At 45.1% G+C, this 25,900-nt stretch overlaps 2 protein-coding genes across 4 annotated transcripts in view; one reads left to right on the top strand and one right to left on the bottom strand.

The window, feature by feature from the left end:
• The first annotated feature begins 1,612 nt into the window (after positions 1-1,612).
• The window catches only part of LOC135388435 (xaa-Arg dipeptidase-like), an 89,493-nt gene continuing 65,205 nt past the window's right edge, over positions 1,613-25,900 (top strand). For both annotated transcript variants that reach the window (XM_064617998.1, XM_064617999.1), the window contains exon 1: positions 1,613-1,770. The gene's annotated coding sequence lies outside the window, so the exon portion shown is untranslated. The remainder of the gene's footprint in view (positions 1,771-25,900) is intronic.
• Positions 13,444-23,729, bottom strand: LOC135388434 (uncharacterized). Of its 2 annotated transcripts, none has more exons than XM_064617997.1 (3): positions 23,584-23,729; positions 19,755-20,179; positions 13,444-19,386 (listed from the first exon to the last, which is right to left on the bottom strand). In XM_064617997.1, the coding sequence occupies exon 3, from the start codon at positions 19,277-19,279 to the stop codon at positions 16,280-16,282; it is 3,000 nt and encodes a 999-aa protein (XP_064474067.1). In that variant the 5' UTR covers positions 19,280-19,386; positions 19,755-20,179; positions 23,584-23,729; the 3' UTR covers positions 13,444-16,279. The 2 variants fall into 2 exon arrangements, with proteins under 2 accessions (XP_064474067.1, XP_064474066.1); XM_064617996.1 differs by having other exon boundaries at positions 13,444-20,047; positions 20,115-20,179.

Raw genomic sequence — 25,900 nt, 5'->3', positions numbered from 1 at the left:
AAAACAATGTATGATTACCGTTACCGTTACCTTGTACGAAAAAGTGATTTTTTACCCTTACAAATTACTTGCCGTAAAAAGTAATGCAGTAACGTCTAGAAAAGTAACGCGTTACTTTGCCAATTACTTTCAATATCTGAGGTATAGTACAAACAGAAGTGTCTGAACGCCGTCGTGCATAACCGCGACACAGGAAGCTGCAAGGCACCGAGAAACTGCATCAGTTAAAGGTCAACGCTGGCAGAAATTTTGCTTGAGGGAAGCACAGGAGGCATTTGAATAAGATTTTTCTTTCTTCTGACATTCTGCTCCGCTCTAAACATAGCTATGCCACGGCGGCAAGTCATTGCAAATCGTCGACATCGCTGTGACATCGGCCCGATGCACTCCAACTGCGTTGGACAGCCAACGCCGCGACGCGGCAGAAAATGGGATATACTAACTGTAGCTTTCCGGCGCTTCCCGGTTGTCAAGCAGGAAGTTTTGCTGCGTATGTGAATGCCATAATAATCAGGGGGACTCCAGAAATGCGGAAACGCCTATCATCTTCTACTCTTTTCCTGGCAAGCCGTACGAGAAAGAAAGAAAAGAGGGGAATATGTTTATTAAGAAAAAGAAAGGAATGGTCAGCCAGACGGAGGTCGGCTTGCTATTCCAAAAAAAGGAAAATGGAGAAGAAAAGAAAAGGAAAGGGAAAGAAGAAAAGGGATGAACACAAAACTAAAACTGAAAAGTCATACAGGGTCACACAATCACAAGGCGTTGACAAGGTTCGAAGCGTGGAGAATGGGGAGGAGCGCAGTGGTGATTGCCCACTGGGTCGACTGACGAACGGGACCCAGTACGGTAGCCAGTGTCATAGTGCCGTAGCCAAGTTGGGATAGACGACGACACAGGGCGTCACGGTGCAGAAGGTGCTGCCGGCAGTGTAGGATGAAGTGGGGAATATCACCCACTACGCCAGAGCTAGTGCAGAGGGGAGTGCTAGCTTGACCCATTTTGAACAGTTGCAGCAGTGGGCGGTCGATGTTTAGCTGCTGTCTATGAGGACAACCCAGTACGTCTCAGATTGCATGGCAGGCCAGCAATGTACTCTAGGGCTGCGAAGATGGAGACAGGATAGGGCAACGCGTAGGCTTGTTCGTGGTCCGTATCTGTGACGTAAAACGTTGCCCATGATGTGTCACGCATCACAGATGCTTCTGTGAAGATTTGACGACAGCAAGGGTAGGTGGAGTGGATATGCCAAGGAGAGCTGATGGGCTACTATTGGATGAGCTTCGTGTTTTCGAGCAAGGTCTTGAAAGAACCTTGGGTAACGGGGGGTAACTTGGGAAGAAAGGACGTTGGATAACTGCCGTGCGCAGAGCCAAATAAGTGCATCCATTTATGTAGCGTTCTCCACTAAACTTCTTTGTGGTCAAATATCATTTTCTGATCCTGGTAGAAATGGTCTGCAATCCCAAGTGGTTGATGAAAGCTTTTCGACTTTAAACCACTTACGTACAAACTGGTTCAAAGTGGTTTCAAGTGGAAAAGGTTTCATAAATCACTTGGGATTCCAGACCTTTTCCTTACCTACCTTTCCTACTGTATTCATTCATTCAGCCCAGACGGCAGCTGGTGGAAGCCGAAGGAACAAAGCGCACATTTCGTTGGCGGTCATAAAAGTGACAGCACAAACAGCCCCTCATACATCCCCACGATATTTCCAGACGCGTATCGGCAAAGAACGAGGGACCTGCTGTGTGCACGGGGAAGGCACGAAAGGTATTATTTGTTCCTGTTTTTATTGCAAGATAGAGTCAAACTGTCAAAATTTCCTGCAGTGTTTGCTCCTCAGTGTATTGCAAACTACAGCTACAGTGCGTGAGGGTGATATAAGCCCTTCAAATAAGTTGCTGCTGTTCCTTATGACATTGAAACTAGGCATATCGTTTGTATCACTTACTTTTCTTTTTGGCATCCATCCATCCACAGCATCTCGAATGTTCCAGTTTGTACTTTACAAATTAGCAAGTGCGACAAGAGATTGAATATTTGTTCCCAGCCGTACATCTATACTGTCAACAAGTCCACCTTCTTTCAAGCTTCACTATCCCACTTGTTCATTTGTCTTAGATAGCACTGAGATCCAAACGGAAACATCTAAAACAGTGCAACAACAACGTGCCCTGTTTTCAGCCTATAAAAATGATTGCACAGTTAAATCCCTTGTTGGTGTTCCCCCAAATGGGATGGTTGCATTCATTTCAAACACATATGGCGGACGAGCAACAGGCTCATTCATTGCTGTCAACACTGGATTTTTAAATCATGCACAGAGAGGAGATGCTATTCTGAGTGACAAGGGCTTTCCTGGGATAAGGACAGACATGAAAAACCTGGATGCTGTATTAGTGATGCCTCCGTTCTCAAGTGGAGGTCAATTTAGTGATGAAGAGATGAGGACCACGTATAATATTGCACAAGTTCGTATTCAAGTGGAGCGAGTCATACAGAGGACCAAACAATTCAACATCTTAAACACTCAGGTTCCAGTAACGCTCTTGCCACACATCGACAACATATTTCACATGTGTTGTGTGTTAGCAAACTTGCGAAGTCCTACCGTCCAGGTTCAGTCATGAAACTGTGCACACTGGCTGACAAGACAAATGATGTATGATTATTTGCCTTGTTAAAGTGAAATTGTGCTCTGCATATGAAGAGCCAAATACATTTTTTAGCTTTCTGTAGTGTAGTTACCCTGTTTATCCCTGGGTAACAGCTCACTATTGCAGCAAGCATTATTCTTTGAAAATTGGTTGTGAATTGTGTGTGAATAATAAAAATAAAGCAGCATAGGAAAGTACTTATTGGTTAGATGCTGCCACTCAAAAGCAGACTCGCTTTATTTTGCATTTACGCAAACCACAAATTACATCAGCCTTTGGTAATTTCAAAATAACTTCTCAGGCTTCGGCACAATCTCACACAGGAACTGTTCATTCCTTTTCACTAGAATGTTCAGCCCGCTGCTTTGTAGTGTACACATAGAAGTGGGCCTTCTGCATGCCTGCGATATACATCGTCAGCTGCACATGAGTATAGTAGTTATCATGCTAGTTTAAACACAATTTGGCATCCCGGAACTCTAAATATGGGCAGATGTTGACTGCGTCTCTTCCCAGTAAAGCCCGTGTCCTGCTCTTGGGAACGGGCACCTTATTTCAAGCAGCCGTGCCCCACCCCCTTTCCAAATGATGCCGTCAGGGCTGCCACAGAGCCAAGGCTGGCAGATGCTGATCATAACACCAGTCTGCAAAAATCAATGCATGAGTGAGCGTGTAAAGTATGCATTGTATTCATGAGGTCACACCTCGGACACAGGAACATGATGCTTGAGCATAACTCAGCCTCGCTTGTGCCTCAGCGAACTCCCTTTGCAACAATAAAACAATTTCTTGCTGCAGGTGAAATTGACAGTGCCAGCAAATGCCCTCACCATATTTTCCTGCTGCGTTACTGAAGCGCCTGTGTTCAGCATGGCTTATGCCAAACCTTCTTCGTTCGCTGTCCTCGTCCATATGAGATGTGAATTAGAGCTGGTGATGCTGCACCTAGGCTCTTGATGCCACCTGAGGCAAGACACATGAGGGAATGAACAATGATAGCAAGATATACCGTATGATAAATATTAGGCAACGTCATTCAAAAAGAAAAAAAAACATTGTGGGGACCACCTTTCGCGCATATGGCTTTCTTTCTTGTTCAATTTCCAATTCAAGAGCTTCTTCTTGTGTCACGACAACCAACTCACTGTAGAATGACCACGTCGTTTCAGGGAGGCACACAATGAAATTTCGTTACGTCAACGTAAGGCTCTGTGTTCCGGTAATACTTGACTCCATACAGTGGAACGCGTTACCAGGTGGTGTACTGTATAATTGTAGGAGCAAATCCATGTCCAACTGCTCATTAACACTGTTAATGATACCACAAAGCAAGGTTTCACATTCTTTTACAGTTTCTTTTTCAGTCGGGAACGCTGCTTGAGGTTCAATATCTGAAAAAATGAGCCTCGAAAATGCCTGGAAAATGTTCCAGGATACAGTTCGTGCAAAAACGCTCAGCATCTTTAATTCGAGCTGCCCCCTTTGATTCTGGAAGGGACATATTAAACAAACTAAAACGAGTATACTAAAATGGGTCGGTCTGCTTGTTGTAAATTCCATGAAATTAAAACCGTGCAAACTAAAAAAAAAAGAACGAAACCAGCAACATGCTTCAATCAAGGCTCACCTGCGGAAAGATAGCATATCGACCGCTGGCCGTGTGGAAGGGCGTCTCGAAACTCACGGACGGTGCGTGCACGACTGCATAACGCCATTGTTGATGTACAGGGTAACTGCAGCGGTATGTTTGCATTGCTCAGCAATTCCGCCTTTAGAGCTGCACGATGCAGAAACGGTAGCTCTTCCAGATCCAATCTGGCAAGGTAAAATAGCAAAATTCCTATATAGCGGCAACGGTGCAAGAGGCAACCAATGCAGTATATCTTCTTCATACCGAGGCTTCCCTCAATCAAGACACTGTACGAATGCGCGCTTGTCTGCGCAACGCATTTGCCAGAAATCGTGACGTCTCGTCCAAGGGCTTCTTCCTTTACGCAGTACACATGTTCGAACTCCAACAGTTTTCTTCCTTTCCTAATATTGCTAGCACGGAAAAGCTGTGGAATGCCTTTTATCCTTCCAAACCCACAAAAAATAACGTAAGCACACATTGTACCCCGTCACAAGAACATCCAGAGTTAATCTAATACCGTAAACTACCGTACGCTGCGTAGTAAGTGGCAGAAAGCTACAGTCAATCTGTTCAGGGATTCGCCACAGGTGGCGCTGCACGCAGGGAGCGGTGGCGCCGCGTGTCAAGCGCGTTGAGCCACCGACAGGAGTTCATGAATGCACAAAAGTCACGGTAAATAAGCCGTAATGCCGTAAAAGCGGTGAATGAGTTCCCCGCGTTCGCGGCTTTCAATGATGTTGTGTGAACATAGCATCCGATGTTAGAATGCGTCGACAGGAAGCATCGCTGCTGCAGCATAGACGGCGTACAGCGGATCCTCAATCAAGCCTGGTAACTTCTTTGTAGAATAAGAGTCCCCACTTCTACCATAGCAACCGGTTTTGCAGCACATGGACACTTACTCCGGTGAAGCAGCAGAACAAGTCAGTTTTAGACAGCATTCAGCAGCTGGTCATATTCCACACTAACATTCTACACGAGACTGGCACGGGGTGTAGCTCAGCCCTCTTAGATTTCGCTGGAAAAAGTAAAGAAAAAGTGTGCATTCCCTTAGGCTCAATATAGCTGCTCCAGTACTGCTCAAAACGAATCCCCATATATATTGCGACCTATACTTCACGTAATACGTATTTGTTTGGCATACCTGTTCACACGTTGACAGATGGCATTTATACAAATGTTCTGCAACCTCAACAAATGTGGCCCAATTTGAGCCATATGTCTGTATCATGACTGCTCTTGCCTGTTGCACAATGGCATTTTTTGAAAATACACACCTCTTTATTTGTTTGTCTGTAACGGAAAAAAGAGGAGGAAATGAACTCGTCTCCCGACTTGTCCTGCTGCTCCTAACATAAATCCTCAGCCCCCCTCACCCAACCCCCTCACTCCCCAAAAATACTTCTTATGTGCTCTACTCGCAAGTTCGCTATTCACTATGCACATGTTCGTTAGAAGTTCGCTATTCACAATTATCGAGTATTCACAGGTTCACTAGAAGTCCACTATTCACAATTATCACAAGATCATGCACAGTGGATCCTAAAACGTGGAGTCCATCCCACAGCTCTGAACAAATTTCACAAGTGCCGCCAAGGCAGCATCCCTCGTGTTCGGTGCCCAAAGTCTCAACACCTTCGTTATATTGAAGGCACTGCTGTCTAGTCGAGCAAGTGTAGCTTTTAATGTAGCTCTTTGAGACGCATACCTAGTGCAGTGCATTATAATAAGCTCACTATCCTCCACCGTTGCACAAACTGAACATTTCGATGAGTCGGCTTATCCAACTTTATGAAGAAAATGACGGCCATAAGGCACATTCAACCGACACCAATGTAAAAACGTCTGAACAGAGCGCTATAATGTAGACGGAACACATAACTTCAGCTCCGGATCTATGCGATGTAGCAGCGACGAACCACTCTGCAATTGTACCCATCGCCGTCTGCACAGTTCCTGCGACAATGACTTTAGTGAAGATTTAACATCGGAGTTTGAGTATATCACTGGATGTAGTGTTGAAGATAGGTGTGGCTATGTCCGCTAGTTCGTCTGCAGCTTGATTCCCTCCTATACCCACACAGCCATGTACATACTTTTAAAATCACAGCACTTTTTATAAGATCATGTTAATTTCAGCACTTGAATTGTGCAGCGTAGATATTCGAAAGTAAAGCTTTTGGTGACCAGATATATCACAGCACTGGAGTTTCATCCTTGCGACAAATTTGTCAAATAATTTTACCTTATCCCAGTAAACAACAAACGTCTATTGGACATACCAGAAACAACCAAACATCTAAGACTTTTGAGATGTCTAGTAGATATCCACATATGTCCACATTCCATTCCATGGATGTTCCATGGATCGTCGGAAGCTCCCCAGTAAACCACAAACGTCTAATGGACATCTAAAGGATGGTACATTGTGGATATTTTGGATGTCCATTAGACATCCGGATATGTCCATCAAACGTGCAATGGGTGTACTATGGATCGTCGGAAGCTCATACATAACTGTACAAATGCATGTCCTCAGGATGTAACAGCTGGACATTTTTCACATCCAATTGATATGCTTGTGAGGCATTGCGGCGTCTAATATACGTCCTATTGATGTTCCTACAGGATTAACATACGACAATATATAGACCGTATTGCAAATCTACATTTTCAGCTATTTTGTGTGCATGAACAGCGCAAATGCCGTAGCCGTGGCAGTACCCCACCCGACACTGCTTGGGCATTTCTCAGTTTCTATTGGCGTACAGGATGGAACATATATTAAAATACCAGTAGTTGCGGGATGTTTGTTTAGTGTAGTGGGGGCCGAAAACGTTTATAACGGTGACGGGGATGTGTGTGGGGTTCTCGCAGAAGAATGAGGACAGACTACAACAGCCGTTGTCGGTGGGCGAAAGAAGAATGTTTAATTCCTGCGTGAGGCAAGAGCGCGTGGCGTGGGCGGATTGTAGTGTCGTTGTCGTCGCACTACATATGCCCCCCTTCCAGCGTTCCGGAGGAAAGTTGGAGCGAGAGTAGTCGGAGCCCAAGTGACACGTCTTGGAGGCGTGGGTGGCGTGACTATGTCCGGTGGTAGAGATGAGTCAGGATTGTGGGCCGGGGCAATGTTGTCGAGGAATGCGGGCTTCAGCCGATCAATCGACACACTTTCGGGCCGGCCGCGGACGTCGAGGAGGAAGGTCTTAGAAGCGCGTTGTAGTACCTTGTAAGGGCCGGAGTAAGGAGGTTCGAGGGCGCGACGAAGGCGGTCGGTGCGCAAAAATACGTGGGTCGTGGACTGCAGTTCGGTGGGAATGAATGGTGGCGCCACGGATGAGGCACGAGTTGGAGTAAACTGGAGGGTTACGAAGGCGTTCCGGAGTTGTGCGACGAAAGTTGAAGGGTGAACAGGCTGGGGAGGCGGGTTAAAAACGTCCGCAGGCAACCGCAGCGGGGCTCCGTAGACGAGTTCCGCGGAAGAGCAACCCAAGTCGGACTTGAGTGCAGATCGGATACCCAAAAGGACCAACGGAAGGGTTTCGGTCCAGTGATCTCGGCAGTTTTGCGCCATGATAGCTTGTTTCATGTGGCGGTGAAAACGCTCGACTAGTCCATTGCAGGCGGGGTGGTACGCGAAAGTTCGAAGCCTTTCAGTTCCGATGGCGCGGGTAGAAGCGTGGAACAGGGCGCTCTCAAACTGCGGGCCCCGATCCGTTACGACTTCCTCCGGAACGCCAAAACGGGCGACCCAAGTTGCCAAAAATGCCGTAGCGACGGTGGCAGCAGTAGCGTCGGGAATAGGGGTTGCCTCTGGCCACCGCGTGAACCGGTCGACGCAGGTTAGTATGTAGCGGTTTCCTTTGGATGGTGGTAATGGACCGACCAGATCAATGTGCACCTTGGTGAAGCGGTCGGTAGGAGGCAGGAACGCTGCCAAAGGGGAAACCGTGTGCCGATGGCATTTGGGGAGCTGACACGGAACGCAAGAGCGTACCCAGCGGCGAATATCCTGACGTGGTCCGGGCCACACGAAGCGTTGGAGGACAAGTTTGATGGAAGCACGCGTTCCTGGGTGGGCAAGCCCGTGAATACTGTCAAAGACAGATTTCCGTAAAGTCGCTGGTATGACAGGACGGGGTTCAGCGCAGGTGTTGTCGCAAAGAATGGGTGCGCTATGGCCCGGGAACAGCACGTCCTGAAGCTTGAGGCTGGTGGAACGCTGTGTTCGGAGGTGAGCGATTTCAGGGCCGCGTGACTGTTCAAGGGCAATGATATCTCCGGAGAGAACAGGAGGGCTGCCGATAGAGTGAACGCGACTTAGGGCGTCAGCAGCTGCGTTCTTGGCGCCTCTGATGTGCCGAACGTCCGTGGAGAATTCCGCGATGTAAGCCAAATGCCGGATTTCACGCGGAGTGTAGTTCCGACTTGCGGAGGTGAAGGCGCCGACAAGAGGCTTATGGTCAGTCCAAATAGTAAAACTCCGACCTTCCAAGAAATGCCTGAAGTGTCGGACGGCGGAGTAAGCGGCGAGGAGTTCTTTCCCGAAAGCGCTGTACTTTGACTCGGTCTCGGAAAGTTTCCGTGAGAAAAAAGCGAGGGGAAAACGCATGCCGCCGATTTCCTGTTGAAGAGCCGCTCCGAGTGCATTCTCGGAAGCGTCGACAAGAAGGGAAGTTGGTGCATCGTGAATTGGGTGGCTGAGCATGGTGGCGCTCGCGAGTGCTTCCTTGACAGAGTCGAAGGCTTCTGCCGCGTCTTCTGACCAGGACAAGAGCGCTGCTGGCGAGCGGGACGAGCTCAGTAAATTCTCGAGTGGCCGCATAAGCGCCGCGCAGCCTGGAACAAAACGACGATAGAAATTCAGAAGCCCGAGGGAACGTCGCAGTTGATTGCTGGAGGTGGGGCGAGGGAACTCCCGGATGGCCCGGACCTTGCTGGGAAGAGGAACAATGCCGTCCGATGTGATTCTGTGACCAAGGAACTCAAGAGACGATTTGCCGAATTCGGATTTCTGGACGTTTATCACGATTCCGTGTTCCTGCAGACGAGAGAGAACTTGCCGAAGGTGGTCTAAGTGTTGCTGTTCTGTAGCGCTGGCGATAAGTATGTCGTCGATATACGCAAAAGCGAAAGGGAGCCCTCGTAGGATGGTGTCGATAAAGCGCTGAAAGGTTTGGGCTGCGTTCTTTAGGCCGAACGGCATGCGTAAGAATTCAAATAATCCGAATGGCGTCGTAATCGCTGTTTTGTGAATGTCGTCTGGTGCCATCGGAATCTGATGATACGCTTTCACCAGGTCTATTTTGCTGAAGTATCTGGTGCCGGCCAAATTGATGGTGAAGTCCTGAATGTTGGGCAGAGGGTATCTGTCTGGCTTCGTGATGGAGTTAAGTGCTCGAAAATCCCCACAAGGCCGCCAATCACCAGTTTTTTTGGGAACCATGTGAAGCGGAGTCGCCCAATCACTGTTTGACGGACGCGCGATGCCGATGTCAAGCATATGTTGACATTCGCCTTGAGCGATCCGCAGCTTTTCATGGGCGAGACGGCGTGGTCGAAAGTGAACTGGGGCACCCTTCGTCTCAATATGATGAACGACATCATGTCCCACCGGCTTCGTCAAGTCTGGTGGCTTCGTGAGCGATGGGAATTCATGCACCACCTCAGCGAAAGGGGATTGAAGTGATGAGATGATGGGAGCGGGAACGGTCTCGGGTGCCGTTAAACGCAGGGCAGGCGTGCGCAATTGTGTGGTAGAGTCGACCAGGGTTCTGCGTTTCAGATCGACGAGCAAGCCGAAGTGGTGTAGGAAATCCGCGCCCCAAATGTTGTGAGTAATGGCGGCGGTGCGGAAAATCCAGTGAAATGTACGGCGAAGTCCCAAGGAGAGTGTCAAGGAACGTTCGCCGTAAACGGGAATCCCAGTAGCGTTGGCGGCAGCGAGGTGATAAGTGGCTTCTTTCAACCGGTCGGCGCGAGTTGCAGGGATTAGACTAACTTCCGCCCCGGTGCCGACAAGATAGCGGCGACGAGAAACGGGGTCCGTGATATACAGGAGGCGGCTGCCGTTGACAGGAGAAGGGGTGCCGCACGCCGCCGTTAGCGGCCCCCTGGGCGGTTTCCCGGCCACGCGCAAGGAGGTCTGCACTTTTTGGCTCCTGCGCCGAAAGACCAGTGATACCAACAGAAGTCAGTTGGGTTCTCCGGGGATGGGGAACGGGGTCGTAGAGCGGGGCGGGAAGAGGTTGAGCGTGGTCGGCGAGAACGTGCTCTCCCGGGATCATCATCTCTTGAATTCTGCCGTCGCGGCAGCACAGCTGCGAGAAGCGAAGACATGTGGCGTACATCGTCTGTAAGTTCTGCCAGACCGTCCTGGACAGAACGGGACGGAGTGCCAGGGATAGGTGATTCTGGAGTCTGAACGGTGGCAATCGTCGCTGGCGCGACCTCAAGTATTCTGTCAGCATGCTCGGCCAAGTCTGCGATCGGTAGGGTTGTTGATGTTGCCAGGAGCATTTGCACGGTAGGAGGGAGACGCTGAAGAAAAAGCTCCTTCAGCAAAGGCTCGTCCATCGTGGTAGCGCGGGATCCGAGAAGAGTCCGCATGTGTCGCAAAGGTTGAGACGGAGTCCGATCGCCAAGGTCCTCGGCGGACAACAGCTGCTGGAGTCGCTTTCGCTCGGAAAGTGTTGTCCTCGCGCTGATCGCGGCCTTGAGGTCTTCGTACGGCGTTGTTGATAAAGGGGCGCAGAGAATGTCAGCCACGTCGCCGGCCACGTCCGAAGGTAAAGCCGAAGCGACGTGGAAATAGCGGGTGGCTTGAGACGTAATATTAGCAAGACGAAACTGACATTCTACCTGCGAAAACCACACGGCGGGATTCGCGTGCCAGAACGGCGGAATCTTCACGGCGACATGGCCGATGTGGGGCTGGGTTGCAGGCTCGCTGCTAGGACCGGCAGTCGGATCCATCGTCGCGGCAGCTGAATCACGTCCGGGTCACCAGTGTGGGGTTCTCGCAGAAGAATGAGGACAGACTACAACAGCCGTTGTCGGTGGGCGAAAGAAGAATGTTTAACTCCTGCGTGAGGCAAGAGCGCGTGGCGTGGGCGGATTGTAGTGAGTAGTCAGAAAAACTAGCCCACCTAGCAGTGCCTATCTAGCAAAACAATTGCTAGATACGCTAGCTAGCGTATTTAGCATCAACAAACAAGACCGTCCCCGCCCCATCCCACTCTTGCGAATGTTAATTAGGGCTAAACCACGTGAGCGCCAGCCCACAGATACCGACCTCACTGTATCATCTGAGGAATTAACCACGTGGGCACCAGCCCACTTTCACGACTCCATCGGTAAGCCATCCCTGCAACATGCCTTTCTTAATATTATAATTAGGTGCACGCCCTACTGTGTTGGAGTAAACCACGTCAGAGTGATACCGACCTCACTGTGTCATCTGAGGAATTAACCACGTGGGCACCAGCCCCCATATTGTAAGCCAGCCTCCAGCAAGTCCCTCGCACGCGCAACACGCGCTTCTTATTATAATTAGGTTGCATGCACACCTACTATGTAATTAACTAAGACTGGGCACGCGCCTCAGTCTTATAAAAACGGTGCATGGCAAACGGAGATTAGTCAGAACAATAAAAAATGGCAGACCAGTTCTACGTCAATTTACTCTCAAACGCTTCCACCGATGTATTTCCTAATAACACGATGAGTAAGTTCAGAGTTAAACTTGCTCATCCCATGCACTTAGATGGGAAGTGGGAAGTTGCCCTGACAGAGGTGAATGTCCCGTTTGCAATTAAGAACGTCACGGACACTGTTAACGCTATATCTGAAACTAGTCTCTTTGCTCCTACACTCATAACAGAGCAAATTAAGTTTCGCGCAGGAGAAAACATTATCTTACCAATTCGACAATTCCTAACGAAACATTTAAAAAGCCAAGCAAGGATTCTACGTGTCACTGGACATTATGAGCTACAACTGCCACTCAATACCGGACTTGAGTTGAGCCTAGCTCTCTCTGCCAAGCTTGGTTTTCCTGAAAAGATTATTGGATCTTCGGAAGTGGATGAAGGTCAACCAGTAAAAGTATTGAAGTATAAAGAGGACACAGAAGAAAAAATTACTTTAATCATGTACCGCTCACGTACAACAAAATATGAAATTCCAGAAGGGTATTACGAGTCGGGAAAGGACCTAGTTGATGCAATAAATCATGCATACCGAACAAAGCTAGGGCTACCAGAAAGTGCACGTGTTTTGTTTTATAATCCATACAATGGAGTTTGTCAGCTGGAAGGTCGTAGCGAAGGTTATGTCACATTTCATCCATATTTGGCTCTGATGCTTGGATTCGGAAAAAGGACAACCTTCTCAAGTTTTGCTGTAGCCCAGCGGGATGTCTGTCTTTTTCCAGCACAAAATTATATCTTTATTTACAGTGACATCATCGAGAATGAAGCTGTCGGTGATATCACGGCACCTCTTCTCCGTTTACTCCCTTTCAGAGTGCAGAGTCGGAATGAAGTGATTTCATATTCTTTCACTAATCTTTACTATAAATATGTGATAGCAAAAGAACTGACCACCATTCAAATCGAACTGGCAAACGAGATAGGTGATTTCATTCCATTCATTGCCGGCTCAGGACGTGTTGGAGTGACACTGCATTTTCGAAAATGTATATAACACAGGCACCCTGTTGCATAGCACATTATGGTACGGGCAAACGTGATCAACCACTGCCACATTATTCAGCTCCTCTTTATCAAGTCGGATCTGGTTATTTCTCTGATTTAGTGCAGCAGTTTATACCTATACTAACGAAGAAGGTAGCTCCCTACGTGAGTCGAAAGCTCCTCGACACTGGACGACACATAGCAGAAGAAGTTAAGCAGGGATCAACGTTTAGAGAAGCTCTAAGGAAAGGAGTTGGTCGTACAATCCATTCAACACGTGACGAGTTGCTTCAGAGGCTCAGAGGAAAGGAAGGAAAAGAAAACAATCTGTCAACAATAAAAGCAAACGTAAGAGGGTGGGTCGGTCAGTAAAATCCCTGAAGAAGCGAAGAAAGGTCGATTTTTTTACTACAGAAAATGTCTAGCATCGCAATAGTACATAAGAATTCCTGCCTCTGCACCACGAACCAATTGGAACTGTTTTCTCTTCCTCCAACAAACTTTTCCTTGGAGAAGTCAGAATATGTGGAGTTTTTTCCAGTTTCTGCCCCTACAGCAAGTGGTGTAATCGAATATAATGTTCCAGGTCTCGGAGGTGGATTCTTTGACTTGCAGTCTAGTTTTCTACACATTCAATGCAAAATTGTACGGAAAAATGGAGATACAGCATCAAGTACAGTTGGCAGTACAGTGACACCAGATAGTGTGATACCTGTGCAAGCATTTGCATCCTCGCTCTTTCATCATGTCCACGTCTACCTTAATTCGACACTGGTTTCTAACTTCGAAAATTATGCATATCGTTCATACTTGGACATAATAACAAATGCTAATAATGTTACTCAAACTCACACCCTCTCTGCAATGCTCTACGAACCAGATCCAGTGGGAGAATCTGAAAATTTTGCCGCTCCTGTTGAGGCAAAAGGAATTTTTGCACGCTACAAACGGACCAAAGGTTCGACACTCTGCGATCTTTATTCCCCTATCTTCAGTGATATATGTCAACAGGAAAAGTTTCTTCTCAATGGAGTCGACATAAGAGTTGTCCTTCGTCAGAACACAGATGATTTTCGACTTCTTGCACCTGCCAGCGAGACTGAAAAACACACTATAGAGTTTTCACGAATTGTGTTGTACCTGCGACGTGTGCAGGTTTCTCCAAGTGTACTCGTCGGCATCGAACGAAGACTTCAGACAACTCCAGCATCATACCTCCTTCGAGGATTAGAGATTAAGTACAGGACAATTGCTCCAAATCAATCTCAAGTGATTTTCGATGACCTTTACAGTGAACGAGTTCCCTCAAAGCTGACAGTATTGATGGTTAGAAGTGAAGCCTACCAGGGTAACAGACAAAGGAATCCATTTAAACTTGAAAATTTCAAGCTTAAGAGAGCTGTGCTTGATGTTGGTGGACAACAGTACACAGATGACTTTGACTTTCAACGATCGATCTACTCTAAAGGATATATGAATTTGCTTCACAAGCTGAAGCGGAAAGACATACCTCTAGCTCCGGCTGCATATGAGAAAGAAACGTTTATGCTCTACTACCATCTCACTCCAGATGTGGAAGTGCAGTCGCTGAGTCCAGTGGTACAAGCCAATGTTCGTCTCACCCTAACATTTGGTGGAAATCTTACAGAGGCTGTTACAGTTCTCTTTGTTTCAGAAACACCTCGTGTGCTAGAAATCAACAAAGACAGACGAGTCAAATTCGTATAGAAAAAAATGGAGGAATGGGAATTTTATGCAGCCTTTGCTCGAAATCACTGCACAAGGCCACTGTTTCGTGGAACATTTGCATGCAATGAAATTGCAAGTCAAAAAGCTGAACCAGGGCTGTATGTTGTAAACACAGCTCCTAGATCCTCTCCTGGAGAACACTGGACCTTATGTTACATCTCTAAGAACAACAGCATTTCTTATTTCGACAGCTACGGCATACGACCAGTTTGCAAAGAAATTTACCAGTTTATTCACCCAACATCTTCCTTTCACTACAATGCAAAACGACTTCAGGGATATGGATCTGCTACATGTGGACTGTACTGCTTGTATGTAGGTAGTCTTCTAGCCTGTGGTTTCTCTCTTCAAGAGTGCACTCAGAAGTTTTCACCAACCAACTTCAGACACAATGACAGATTGATAGAAACACTTGTTCGAAAAAATTTCCCAAGAAAAACAGAGGATATGTCATGCTGTAGTGTACTATGAGCATTCAATAAAATTTCAGTTTGCCTGAAAAGAGCTTTATTTGTCAACTTAATTTGCACACTATATAATGAATCATTGGTAATAAAAAAAATCTCATCTGAGATAGGCTATTTACAAACAGTGACTTGCAAACAAAGACATTGTTGATGATTACATACATGCTATTAGAAACTGGTTATTTCATACACATACAGTCAAACTCCTTTATAGCGAACACCTTTTTAACGAAAATACCACTACAGCAATTTTTTTGCGGTCCTGCTGGAGCCCTATAGGTCCAATAATGGACATCCTTTTTAACGAAAATACCTTTACTGCGAATTTTTTTTGCTGTCCCCTGAGTTTCGTTGTAAAGAAGTTTGACTGTATAATCAAAAATTTTCTGACACGGATCATTTACAAACAGTGACTCTCATCTGAGACAGGCTATTTGCAAACACTGACTTGCAAACAAAGACGTTGTTATAGATTACATACATGCTATTAGAAACTGGTTATCACATACTCTTATAATCAAATTCTTAGAAAACAGGTTATTTCACGCACATATAATCAAATTCGTCTGAGACGGTCCATTTACAAACAGTGACTTGCAGACAAAGTCAGTTGTTATTTCCATCGCAAATGCATGCAGCAATATGGGAAAGCAAACTGTCTCTCTTTCACTCACATCAAGAGCTACACATTACTTCAGGAAGACATGAAATTCATCAGACCAGGTCTCAGCTTAGTCATCACTCGTGGCTAACAAATATCCTCTAGCTCCTAACTCACAGTTGTAAGTAATCCCACACTGACAACCATAGATGTGGAATAATGCAATAGCTTTAGTTCATGGTTCTAACATGACATTGTTCTAATATATGACAAACCATAGCTATATGGATGTAACATCTTTATTACAATTTTTTTCTGTGGGACCAGGAATAGAAGGGCAACATCTGTTGCGGGGGTGATAACAGATGAGTTCCCTCCTACTCCCGTATGCCAACTCTGTAATGAAACCTCGTGACGGTGCACACCCCAACACCATCGCTTCATTAGAGAGACCAATCCGTACACATTAAAAAAATTCAACCATAGCCAAAAGGTAGCGTGTCAATTCCATCATCACAAATGAAGCGTTTCGTATCCAGTGGATTGAGGGCTATTTTTGTCACTGACACACTTTTGTTGACATTGTCCTTGTGCACAATGAGGTTCTGTTTAACTTTATGCATTGTGCCCTGCTCGAGAGCATTCGTATACATAGAGAAGTGGAGTTTTTGTGCTTCACATTGTTTAACACCCTTAGCGCGATTGTACTGCTTTTTGCTGCACAGATCGAGGGCGTACAGCTTTGGCTTCAGACAACAGAAGCCAAGAATGTGATCACGAGGAAGCTCATTTTTAAACTTTCCTAGTACCATCCTGTTTTTTGTCGAATAGAGTGGGTGATCAGGGTCATATCCAGAGTTGTCTAGATGCTCGTCAGCTAGTTCGTGGAGTACTTTATCGTCACTCAGCATCACAATGTAAGAATCAGTGTCCATGTATAGCAGTCGTGTATCAGGGGCTACACGGAGAAGATGGTTATGATAAAAATCAAACATCTTCAGCTTAGACAATTCCAATATTGTGAAGCCCAGGTACAGCGGTTGCTTCATGCGAAGAACAGACTGACTAAATTGGAACAAGATGACGTGAGAGCTCAGAGGGCGGAACTGTTTCAAGTTTGGTTTACGTAGAAGCTTCAACACTTGCTCATCTGTTACTGTGAGGCGACAATTTACGAATTTCCTGACTTGCATACATGTCCTGCCATATACACTATTAATCATTAGCTTTGATTGCTGTTTCTCAAATGCGTTTGTAGCTCGCTTCCGAAGTTCGTGATTGAAGTCGACATAGGATCGCAGAAAGGGCTTTTGATTGAACTTGAGAACCCTGTGAACTTTAGTGAGACGCAACCCCAATTGCAGATACAGTTGCAAATTGCGATAGTGGAGAAAGTACCTCTCTTTATCAAATAATGTTAGCAACAGTTTTGCTTCGGTAGCTTTCTGTGGAAGATTGAACTTCTTCATGAGCGCCTTCTGATAGTCTGACAATAGCTCATAACGAACGGACATTTTTTCAGGGGCAACGGGAAGATCTCTGTGGTGTTCATGAGTTGCTCGGTCATACACTAGGTCTACCTCAAGAAAGTAACCCACAGGGCTATCATCTCGTATCTGAGCTATATCCAAGTTAACAATTTCCTCCTCAGTGAGCCACTCAAATCCTCCGTAAGGCAATGGTTCTCTCATGACTGCTCCATACAGGCCATTTACATCAATGTAGTTAATTATTTTTTTTTCTTTTTCGGGATCAAACTGTTCTGTTCCTGGCACATTCGCAGTTGCTTTTCTCAGGGAGCACTGTGTGACACCTCCTCGTAAGCCATTCTCGATGAGCAGGTACGCGTTGGGGTCGTTAATTAGTTCTAGTTCTACCTGACTCATTTTTAGTGCACAAGACATGCTTAATCCTGGAAGGGATACAAAATGAAACGGTTCAATCTTGTGCACATCGAGTGTCCACTTTCGAAAGTTCTGAAACACATCTGCTAAAAGCAGTGTGTCTGTCAGAAGGTATAAGTCCGAATACTCTCCAAGACTCTTGAGCCGAAATTTTTCATACACATTCTGCGCGTGGTTGTAGTCTTGTTCACTTACTTCGGTTCCATTCAAAATGTTAAAGAACTTATCTCGAGGTGGTAGCGAAGGCTCATCATAGGCTTCAAAACTGGTGACAAAGTTATAACAGAAGACCCCCTTACGAACAACCAGCTGAAAGTGTTCCTCATTTGGAAAAAACTGGCGAAGGCATTGAAAGTTGGATTCACCTTTATCACGTAGATTTTTCACCAGTGTTTCAAGGCTTGCGTTCAGAAAACTCAAACTGTCCAAGAATCGATAAGAGCCGATGTCAATTGCTTTAAATTTTTGACAGCTGGTGGCAATCACGTTGATGTCTGACTTCTTAAGCAGATGTAAATGAGACAGGAGAAAACTCATGTCATAGTTAGCATTATGTGCAATGATTGGAATCTTGGGTGGCACTCTCAGTTTCAGGTTACACGTCTGACATAGTGTTTGTCGAAATTCTCCGCTTACATGGTCATGGTCTCGAACTTTTTGTCTTTTAGCAAAGGATTCTTTGCAGATATTACAATGAGTGGCTGCTGTATGTTGACGCTCATTCTCTTCAGTCATTTCTAGAGGTGCAAAAGCATGTATCCATCCTAAAATTTCGTCATGCAATTTCCGCAGCAGCTCCATAAATACTGTGACACAATTAGGACCACGGAAAAGATGCTTTTGCAACACGTGTGAGTCGGATGCACGTATAACCAAAAGGCAAAATGAGGAAGGACAGTGATCCTCATACACGTTTGTTTCCTCCAAACAAGGTGACAAAACACTTTCAAAATCATATACACAGTAGAAAGGGACTTCCGACATGAGATGTTCCCCGGCAAATGCTACCGTCTCTCCCTTCTTAGGGTAAATTGTCTTAGCAACCTTCTGATGCAAACACATCTTTAAATGATCACTGAGGATTCTGTCTGATGAGAAGCCCATCATACACCTCTTGCAATGAAACCGTCCGCTAGGTTGAAATAATCCATTAAAATTTGTGATAAGCAGAAAATGAGAGTCGATTAGCAACAGATCCACATGTTTCTCACGCTCGTCATCGACAACCTTGATGGGGTACAGAGATTTGTCTTCCCTTTCGTAGGCGTACACATTGATACTGATACCATTATTTTTTTCGAATGCTTCAACCTCTTTTGGGAAAGCTACCGGGAATGTTTTCGGAAAAACATACTCAGAAATATATGGTCTGTACGAAGATGCCCTACGCCTGCGATAACCAGTAGCAGGATGCAGTGCAGCTATTACAGAGAAGGCAAAACACATGTTCTGCTCATCTTCATGCAAACCAAAGTCCACACACAACAGAGAACGAAACTTATGCTTCAATTCTTGCGGTAACTCAAACTGGGCACATCCAATCAGTTGAGGCATCAAACGTCCAATGTTCATGATACAGGCATGAATGCGAAAGAGAAAAAAACCTGAACCTTCTACTTCGAGGTTTTCCAAATTTTGTGCTATTTCAGCAGTCACTTGAGTGATAGAAGGTTCTACATCTGCCTCTGACCATACTGTCACTACTTTGGAAGGCACGAAACTAATTTCGAGCTGTAACTCATCGTCTGGCGTGTGACGACCAAGTTCCACTTTAAGCAATACAAAATAGCGCAGTGGGAAACCAAAGTGTCGTAAGACATCAGCAATGTACTGTCTGTACTCGTGAAAAAAGGTTGTAACATCATGTCCGCTAACGTCCCTGTCGTGTAAATGTAGCTCGAACCGATTAGTATAGTTTCGCAGTGTGCACAAAGTCTCACAAAAAGGAATGCAGGGGGCTTGAAGATTGTGAACATTTGCCAAGTGAATCTGAAGACCTAATGCTGTTGCATAATACTGCCGTTCGTGCTGGGAGCATAAGTGACACGTCACCATATCTCATCACTTTCTCTTCGAATTGGTGAAGATAATATCTGGCGAAATGACTTTTTTACCATCTTTGGTAAACCGTTCTTTCTTCTCCATTTTGAGATTTGGAAGCAGTCGCATTTCCTCTAGCTCTTCCTCCGACAATTTTTTGAAGCGTCCAGGTAGATACACTTTCACTGGCTTGTCGTTTTCCATGCGGAGCTCCACGTATACTGCCTCGCCATACATAGTGTCAATTTTCTGAATGTCCAGCACTTCGAACTTTTCGTTTTTGGGTATGTTGCTCATTTTCTGAATTTCACCGTCACCACATTTTTTCAGTTTATCCAACTTTTCCATGACGGATGACATAGCTTACTTGTGTTATGGAGGCTTCGCTGTTATGATGACAATTTGCTTTCTCCTCTTGCTGTATAGAATGAACTGAAAGAGAAGAATAGATTTGTAAACTCTTACATCTTCCACAGGAATATGTAACACACCTCCTCAGTCTGACGTTCTGAATGAAGAACCACTCTCTATGTCCGCTCTTATATAGCGATTGCATGCAGCTCTCTAACATGTGTGCACAGCCTTGAACGTCTACATCCTTGCAACGTTATACGTGAAGACATGTTTCAGCGTGTCCTATCTAACTTCATTGGTCTGGTAACTAACATACCTGCGTGCACAACCTTGAATGTCTACAACCTTGAACGTGTGTACTTCGACTTTGGGCAAGCTTAGAGCACAGACTTGTCTTTGCTTTTTGTTGTAACCTTCCATTATGGAATGCTCCTGGTCTGATAACTAACACGGCTGTGCGCAACCTTGAATGTCTACAACCTTGAATGTCTGTATTTCAGTTTAGCCAATCTGAGAGTGATGTACAGGCTCGTCTTTGCTGTAACCTTCCTTTATGTAATGTTGTGATTTCATAGCATGCTTCATTCGTTTGCAAAAGATGGCTGAGGTTGGACCTTATAGGTTTACCACTCCGGTCTCAATGACCATATCAGGTCAAAGCCAGAGTGGAAAGACGACACTTGTTACACGTCTAATTAAACATAGAGCTGCTGTCTTCGACAAACCATTTGATCATATATTGTACATATACTTGTACAAACAACCAATCTTCGATAATTTTCCAGAGGTAACCTTCAGTCAGGATATTCCTACTAATCTTGATACTGTAAGAAATTCTTTAATTATATTTGATGATTGCTTAGCCGACAAACAAAGGCTCAAAGAAATCTGCAATTTTTATGTAGCTGGCTGTCACCACCTCAACTGTTCAGCTATTTTCATAACACAATATTTATTTATTAATGATCCTCTGTATAGATGCATTCAGTTTAACAGCAGTGCCTTAATTTTATGTCGTTCCGCCCGCACTGCGGACCAAATGCAAATACTTTCACGACAACTGTTTGGTCGAAAGAAAAGTGAACTACTGCCAAGTATATATAAAGATGCTTGCAAGAAACCATATTCATACCTTGTAATTGACCTATCCCAAAACTGTTCAGACCAATTTAGGGTGTGGACTAATATATTTCCAGACGACCAGCGACAAATAGTATATAAAACATGAAACGTGTCAAGAAGAATATTCATTTCTTCAGTTGCTTGCTGATGCAAAGTTGCCGGAGCAACGTTATTTTCTCCTGGAACATGCTACGAGAGAGCAACTAACTGCTATTCGAGAGATTTGTATGAATCTTTGTAAAGGAAACATTAAGGTAGCTCCAAGAGTGAGAAATCAGTTGCAACCTTATGCAACACCTATCCGCTTTTTGGCAAAACGAGACACTACAGGAGTGAAGAAAGTTCGAAAGGTATTGCAACAATCTGGTGGTTTTCTACAGTTCCTTTTGCCACCTTTGCTGGGTCTCCTCTCGACTTTAGGTGGAAGGGCGATAGCAAAAGCAATCGGAGTGTAGTCGATGCAGAAATACGAGCTTGTGCCTTACCGGGAAACCCCCATCCCACAGATATTGAAGAAAGATGAACCAGACGATATCAAAGCAAAAGAGATAATCCAATATCTTCACTCCTTGCTACATCCCACTGTGAGTGAGAGCACACCTACACTGGGTTCAACAACAGCGAGAGAAGAGGAAACACAGACCGAGGAAAAAAGTAATACTGTCGTTGATTTCATGAGCAGTGGCTATAAAATCAGATCAGAAAACCTATTACGTCTTCTGGAACCAACGATCTCATGGGATAGGAAAACATTTCAGATAATTGTCGACGGTGAGCGAGTAGACAATACTAATATAATTGACCTCGTATACTATCTCGTGACGAAAGCAAGAAATGTTCAAAGACCACCCTATTTTGATCGGATTTTGCCGCTATTGGTCAAGCTAAACTTACCAGCACTTATTGTGCACCCATCTCGTCTTCAAAAACATACAGCAGAGAAAACTCTGGCCACTCCTTCACCTCATTCCGTAAGTGAAGCTTCCACACCTCGACGTGCGTCACCACCGCTCACACGAGCCGCGAAGCGCGCACGACAGCTCACATGGACACCGTACTGAACTCCGAGGAGAGAGGCTACTTCGAAGAAGAAAAAATACTGTCACACTTCCCTCCAAGACATCATAAAAAGGTATTAGCTATGCTTCAGCTGATGACAACGGTTCTGGCTTACGACGAGTACGGAAGAGTTATCTGTCACGGAAAGGTGGTGCCACACTCATCTATTGTTGAGCTTTTGAAGTACGAACTTCACAACAGGCAACCTCCCTGGATGAGAGGAGACGTTTCAGCTACAATCAACGCTTATCTATCACTCGATGCTCTTAGAGTTTGCAGTAGGAAGAAGTACTAATGGCAGCCTACTATGACCCGCAACATGTCGGCAGCTTTGGTGGAGTGCAGAGACTTGCTCGAGCCATTGGCGAAAAGAAGGACAAAGTCACTAAATTTCTGGAGACAAGTGATGTGTACAGTTTGCATAAGGAATACAAGCGACCCACGAAGTTTCGAAAAACCATTGCACTTGGACTTCGTGAACTATTCCAGGCTGACCTAAAGGATTTGCAAAGTCTAAAGAACCAGAACGATGGTTTTCGCTATTTGCTCTTTTGTATAGATGCTTTCTCTCGGCTTCTTGCCATTGTACCTATTCGTAATAAACGATCTCCCGAGGTTATTCGAGCTTTTAAACTTGCCTTTAAAAGAATTGGGACACCCAAGCTTTTGCACACAGATCGTGGAACAGAATTTACAAACAAGGTGGTACAACAGTTTCTGAAAGCAAGGGGGATCCGGCTCATCCATACAAATTCACCTATGAAGGCCAGTATCGCGAGCGATCTCAGCGAACAATTGTGACCACACTGTACCGTATCTTCACATTCCAGGGTCACAAGCGATATGTGAACATTTTACCTCAAGTAGTGAAAGCTTACAACAATCGCGTACACAGATCGCTTTCTGCCAGACCAGTGGACGTAAAGAAAGAAAACGAGCACATTTTCCGAGAGAGACTGTACCCCAGCCCGGTTGGACCACCAAAAAAGCCGCGCTACAGTGTTGGAGACGTAGTGAGAATTGCAAAATACAGACATCAGCTAATAAAACGTTATTTAGGGTCATTTACGTCAGAACTCTTCGTGGTGAGAGCGATCAAGTTAGGGTATCCTAACACGTACCTATTACGTGATCTTAAAAATGAAGACATCATTGGTGGGTTTTATGAGAGTGAAATTGTACGAGTGAGAGAGGTTCCAAAAGTAGAGAAGATCATAAAACGACGAGTTAGAAATGGGAAGCTTCAGTACTTGGTTCAGTTCACTGGCAGTCTGGACAAGAAGTGCATCGCAGAAAATTACCTTGGTTTGTAATGACCAGTCAAGACAAGTCAGCCGCCGATGACACAACATGGCCTGAGGTTGATCCTCGGCTTGATGGCGCGTGGTTGTCATCATCAGACGCAGATGAAGAGCAGCCTGTGCTAGGTAGAGATGTGTGTGGCAGATGGAGAAGAGGTTACACACACGAGTTTCGGATGCAGCCTGTGTGTCGTCTCAAACACGTCTCCTACAAGGAGATATTGGAATGTGGGTTAACACAAGTAGGCAAAACTTCGCTCGTGGAAGCTTTTAAAATTGTGACGGATATGGTGTTGTTTCAGGCGTTGCCAGATCAACCTCCTGACAGGGTTACTTGGAAAACTGCAAAAACAATGTATGCCAGAGTTCACACCGCCTGTACGTTTGCCTCGGAATCAGCCTTTCGCCTTACTTGCTGAATGGTCACGTCACGTGGACGAAATTTTGACATATGCTGACGAGGTTGACGCTATGCATCTTGCTGCCGAGAGTCTATGTTTCATGGAACAAGCCGAGTCTGAAGGTTGGCACTACTTAACAGGCTACATCAGCAAGCTAACACTTGACCTCTTCAAACATCGACTGGTGCACAATGGAGCATAAAAAAATAATCACCGCTCGTGTATCAGGGAAATAAAAATGTACATTTGTACTAAGCCCTCTCATTTCATTGTGAGTGAACAGACATGGATAGATGTTTGTGTGTTCTCTTCTCCGTTGTGTGGCACACATTTTTGCTTGTTGTGGTGATCATCGAGCTACGAAGCTCACATCCTCTTCCCTTCAGCTTCATCAGGGCAATTGCAGCAAAGAAGCTGAACTGGAAAAATATGTTTATGTACATTCGTGCCCTTCTGACTTGCTTGTGGTACGCATTTGGAGTGAAAACGGTAAACCGAAGCGTTCTGGTGTTACCCTAACACGAAATGAAACACGCCAGCTGCAAAAATGCTTAGAGACAGCCAATCTTACAAGGACCTATTACGATAACGAATGCTCAGATGTATGCTGTTTGTGCTTAGAACGTGAGTTAAAACTTCGCCGCTGCCCAGGCAACATTTACTCTCTTGGCAGAACAATTGGTCGACATCACTCTGGCTATGGAATCTCACTATCATAAAGGGCTGTGATCTCTCTGTCCTTGTATCTAAATAAAAAAAAATGTAACTGCTTGCAAACGTTTTCACTTCCTGTGATGGACTAGGAAAGCATTCCTTAAATCACAAAGACCTGCATGTCGCCACTGAAAGCGGGAGGCATGAAACTTTGTCTTTCCTCATATTTGCATTTCCATAAATGACTTGCATGTTCATAGAAAAGCATTATATATATATATATGTATTGCAAAAGAGGAGGGCAAATCCATGTACTTACCACAGTCTCTCTTTCCAGTCAAACACTCTCACAGAGAAAAAGATCTTCATCTGGAACCCCGAGTGGATTAACTTGAAAAAAAAAAGTTTTCTACGTCTTCTCCATTGTGTAGCACACATTTTTGTCTTGTTGTCAAGGAAGATCTCAAACTCTTCCCTTCAACCTCCTCGGAGTAGTTACAACAAAAGAAGGAAGATGAACTGGAAAATATGTTTTATGTCAAACCAAAATCAAACGATTAAAAAAAACACCGTTTCGCTAAGTTTAAATGCAAAGAAACATGCAGTCAGCAAGACTGAACATTTCCTAAAGTAGGCTTTCCCCCAATGCACGTAGGACTTGGGTGAAGACTAGCTACATCTCACAAGTGAAGGTAGACACATTCCTTTCTTTCTGACCTGTTTGCCATTGACGTGCAGGTGAAGTGTTCTGTTGTTACCCGAACATGAAATGAAAGAGAGAAGCTAAAAAATGCTTAGAAGAAGTCGATCTTACAAGCCCAAAATGTAAGATGGCCCTTCAACCTCGTCGGAGTAGTTACAACAAAGACGATGAACTGGAAAATATGTTTTATGAAGAACCAAAGTCAAACAATTAAAAAAAACACCGTTCCGCTGAATTGAAATGCAAAGAAACAAGCAATCCAGCAAGACTGAGCATTTCCTAACGTTGACTTCCCGCAACGCACGTAAAGTTAGGTGAAGCCGACTTGTAAATTAGCAATGTCCTCCCAAACATACAACGCAATGCAATGTCCTAAATAAAAAAAATAATGTTGTACTGTTTGCAATCGTTTATTTTTCATTTCATCTACTGCGACGATCTAAGAAGGTGCACTTTAAAAATCACAAAGATTTGCATGTCGGCAGTGGGAAGGAATGAACCTCTTTTCTTTTTTTCTTTCACATACATGCATTCCATAAATGGCTGTGACCTTGCACGC

The sequence above is a fragment of the Ornithodoros turicata genome, chromosome 3, assembly GCF_037126465.1.
Source record: "Ornithodoros turicata isolate Travis chromosome 3, ASM3712646v1, whole genome shotgun sequence".
Lineage (NCBI taxonomy): Eukaryota > Metazoa > Arthropoda > Arachnida > Ixodida > Argasidae > Ornithodoros > Ornithodoros turicata.
The sequence above is the reverse complement of the archived record's forward strand: the minus strand, read 5'-3'. Positions and strand labels throughout refer to the sequence as shown.

What these genes read in the sequence shown, in the direction of transcription:
- LOC135388434 (XM_064617996.1), bottom strand. Translation starts at nt 19,762, where the DNA reads ATGGTGACGTGTCACTTATGCTCCCAGCACGAACGGCAGTATTATGCA.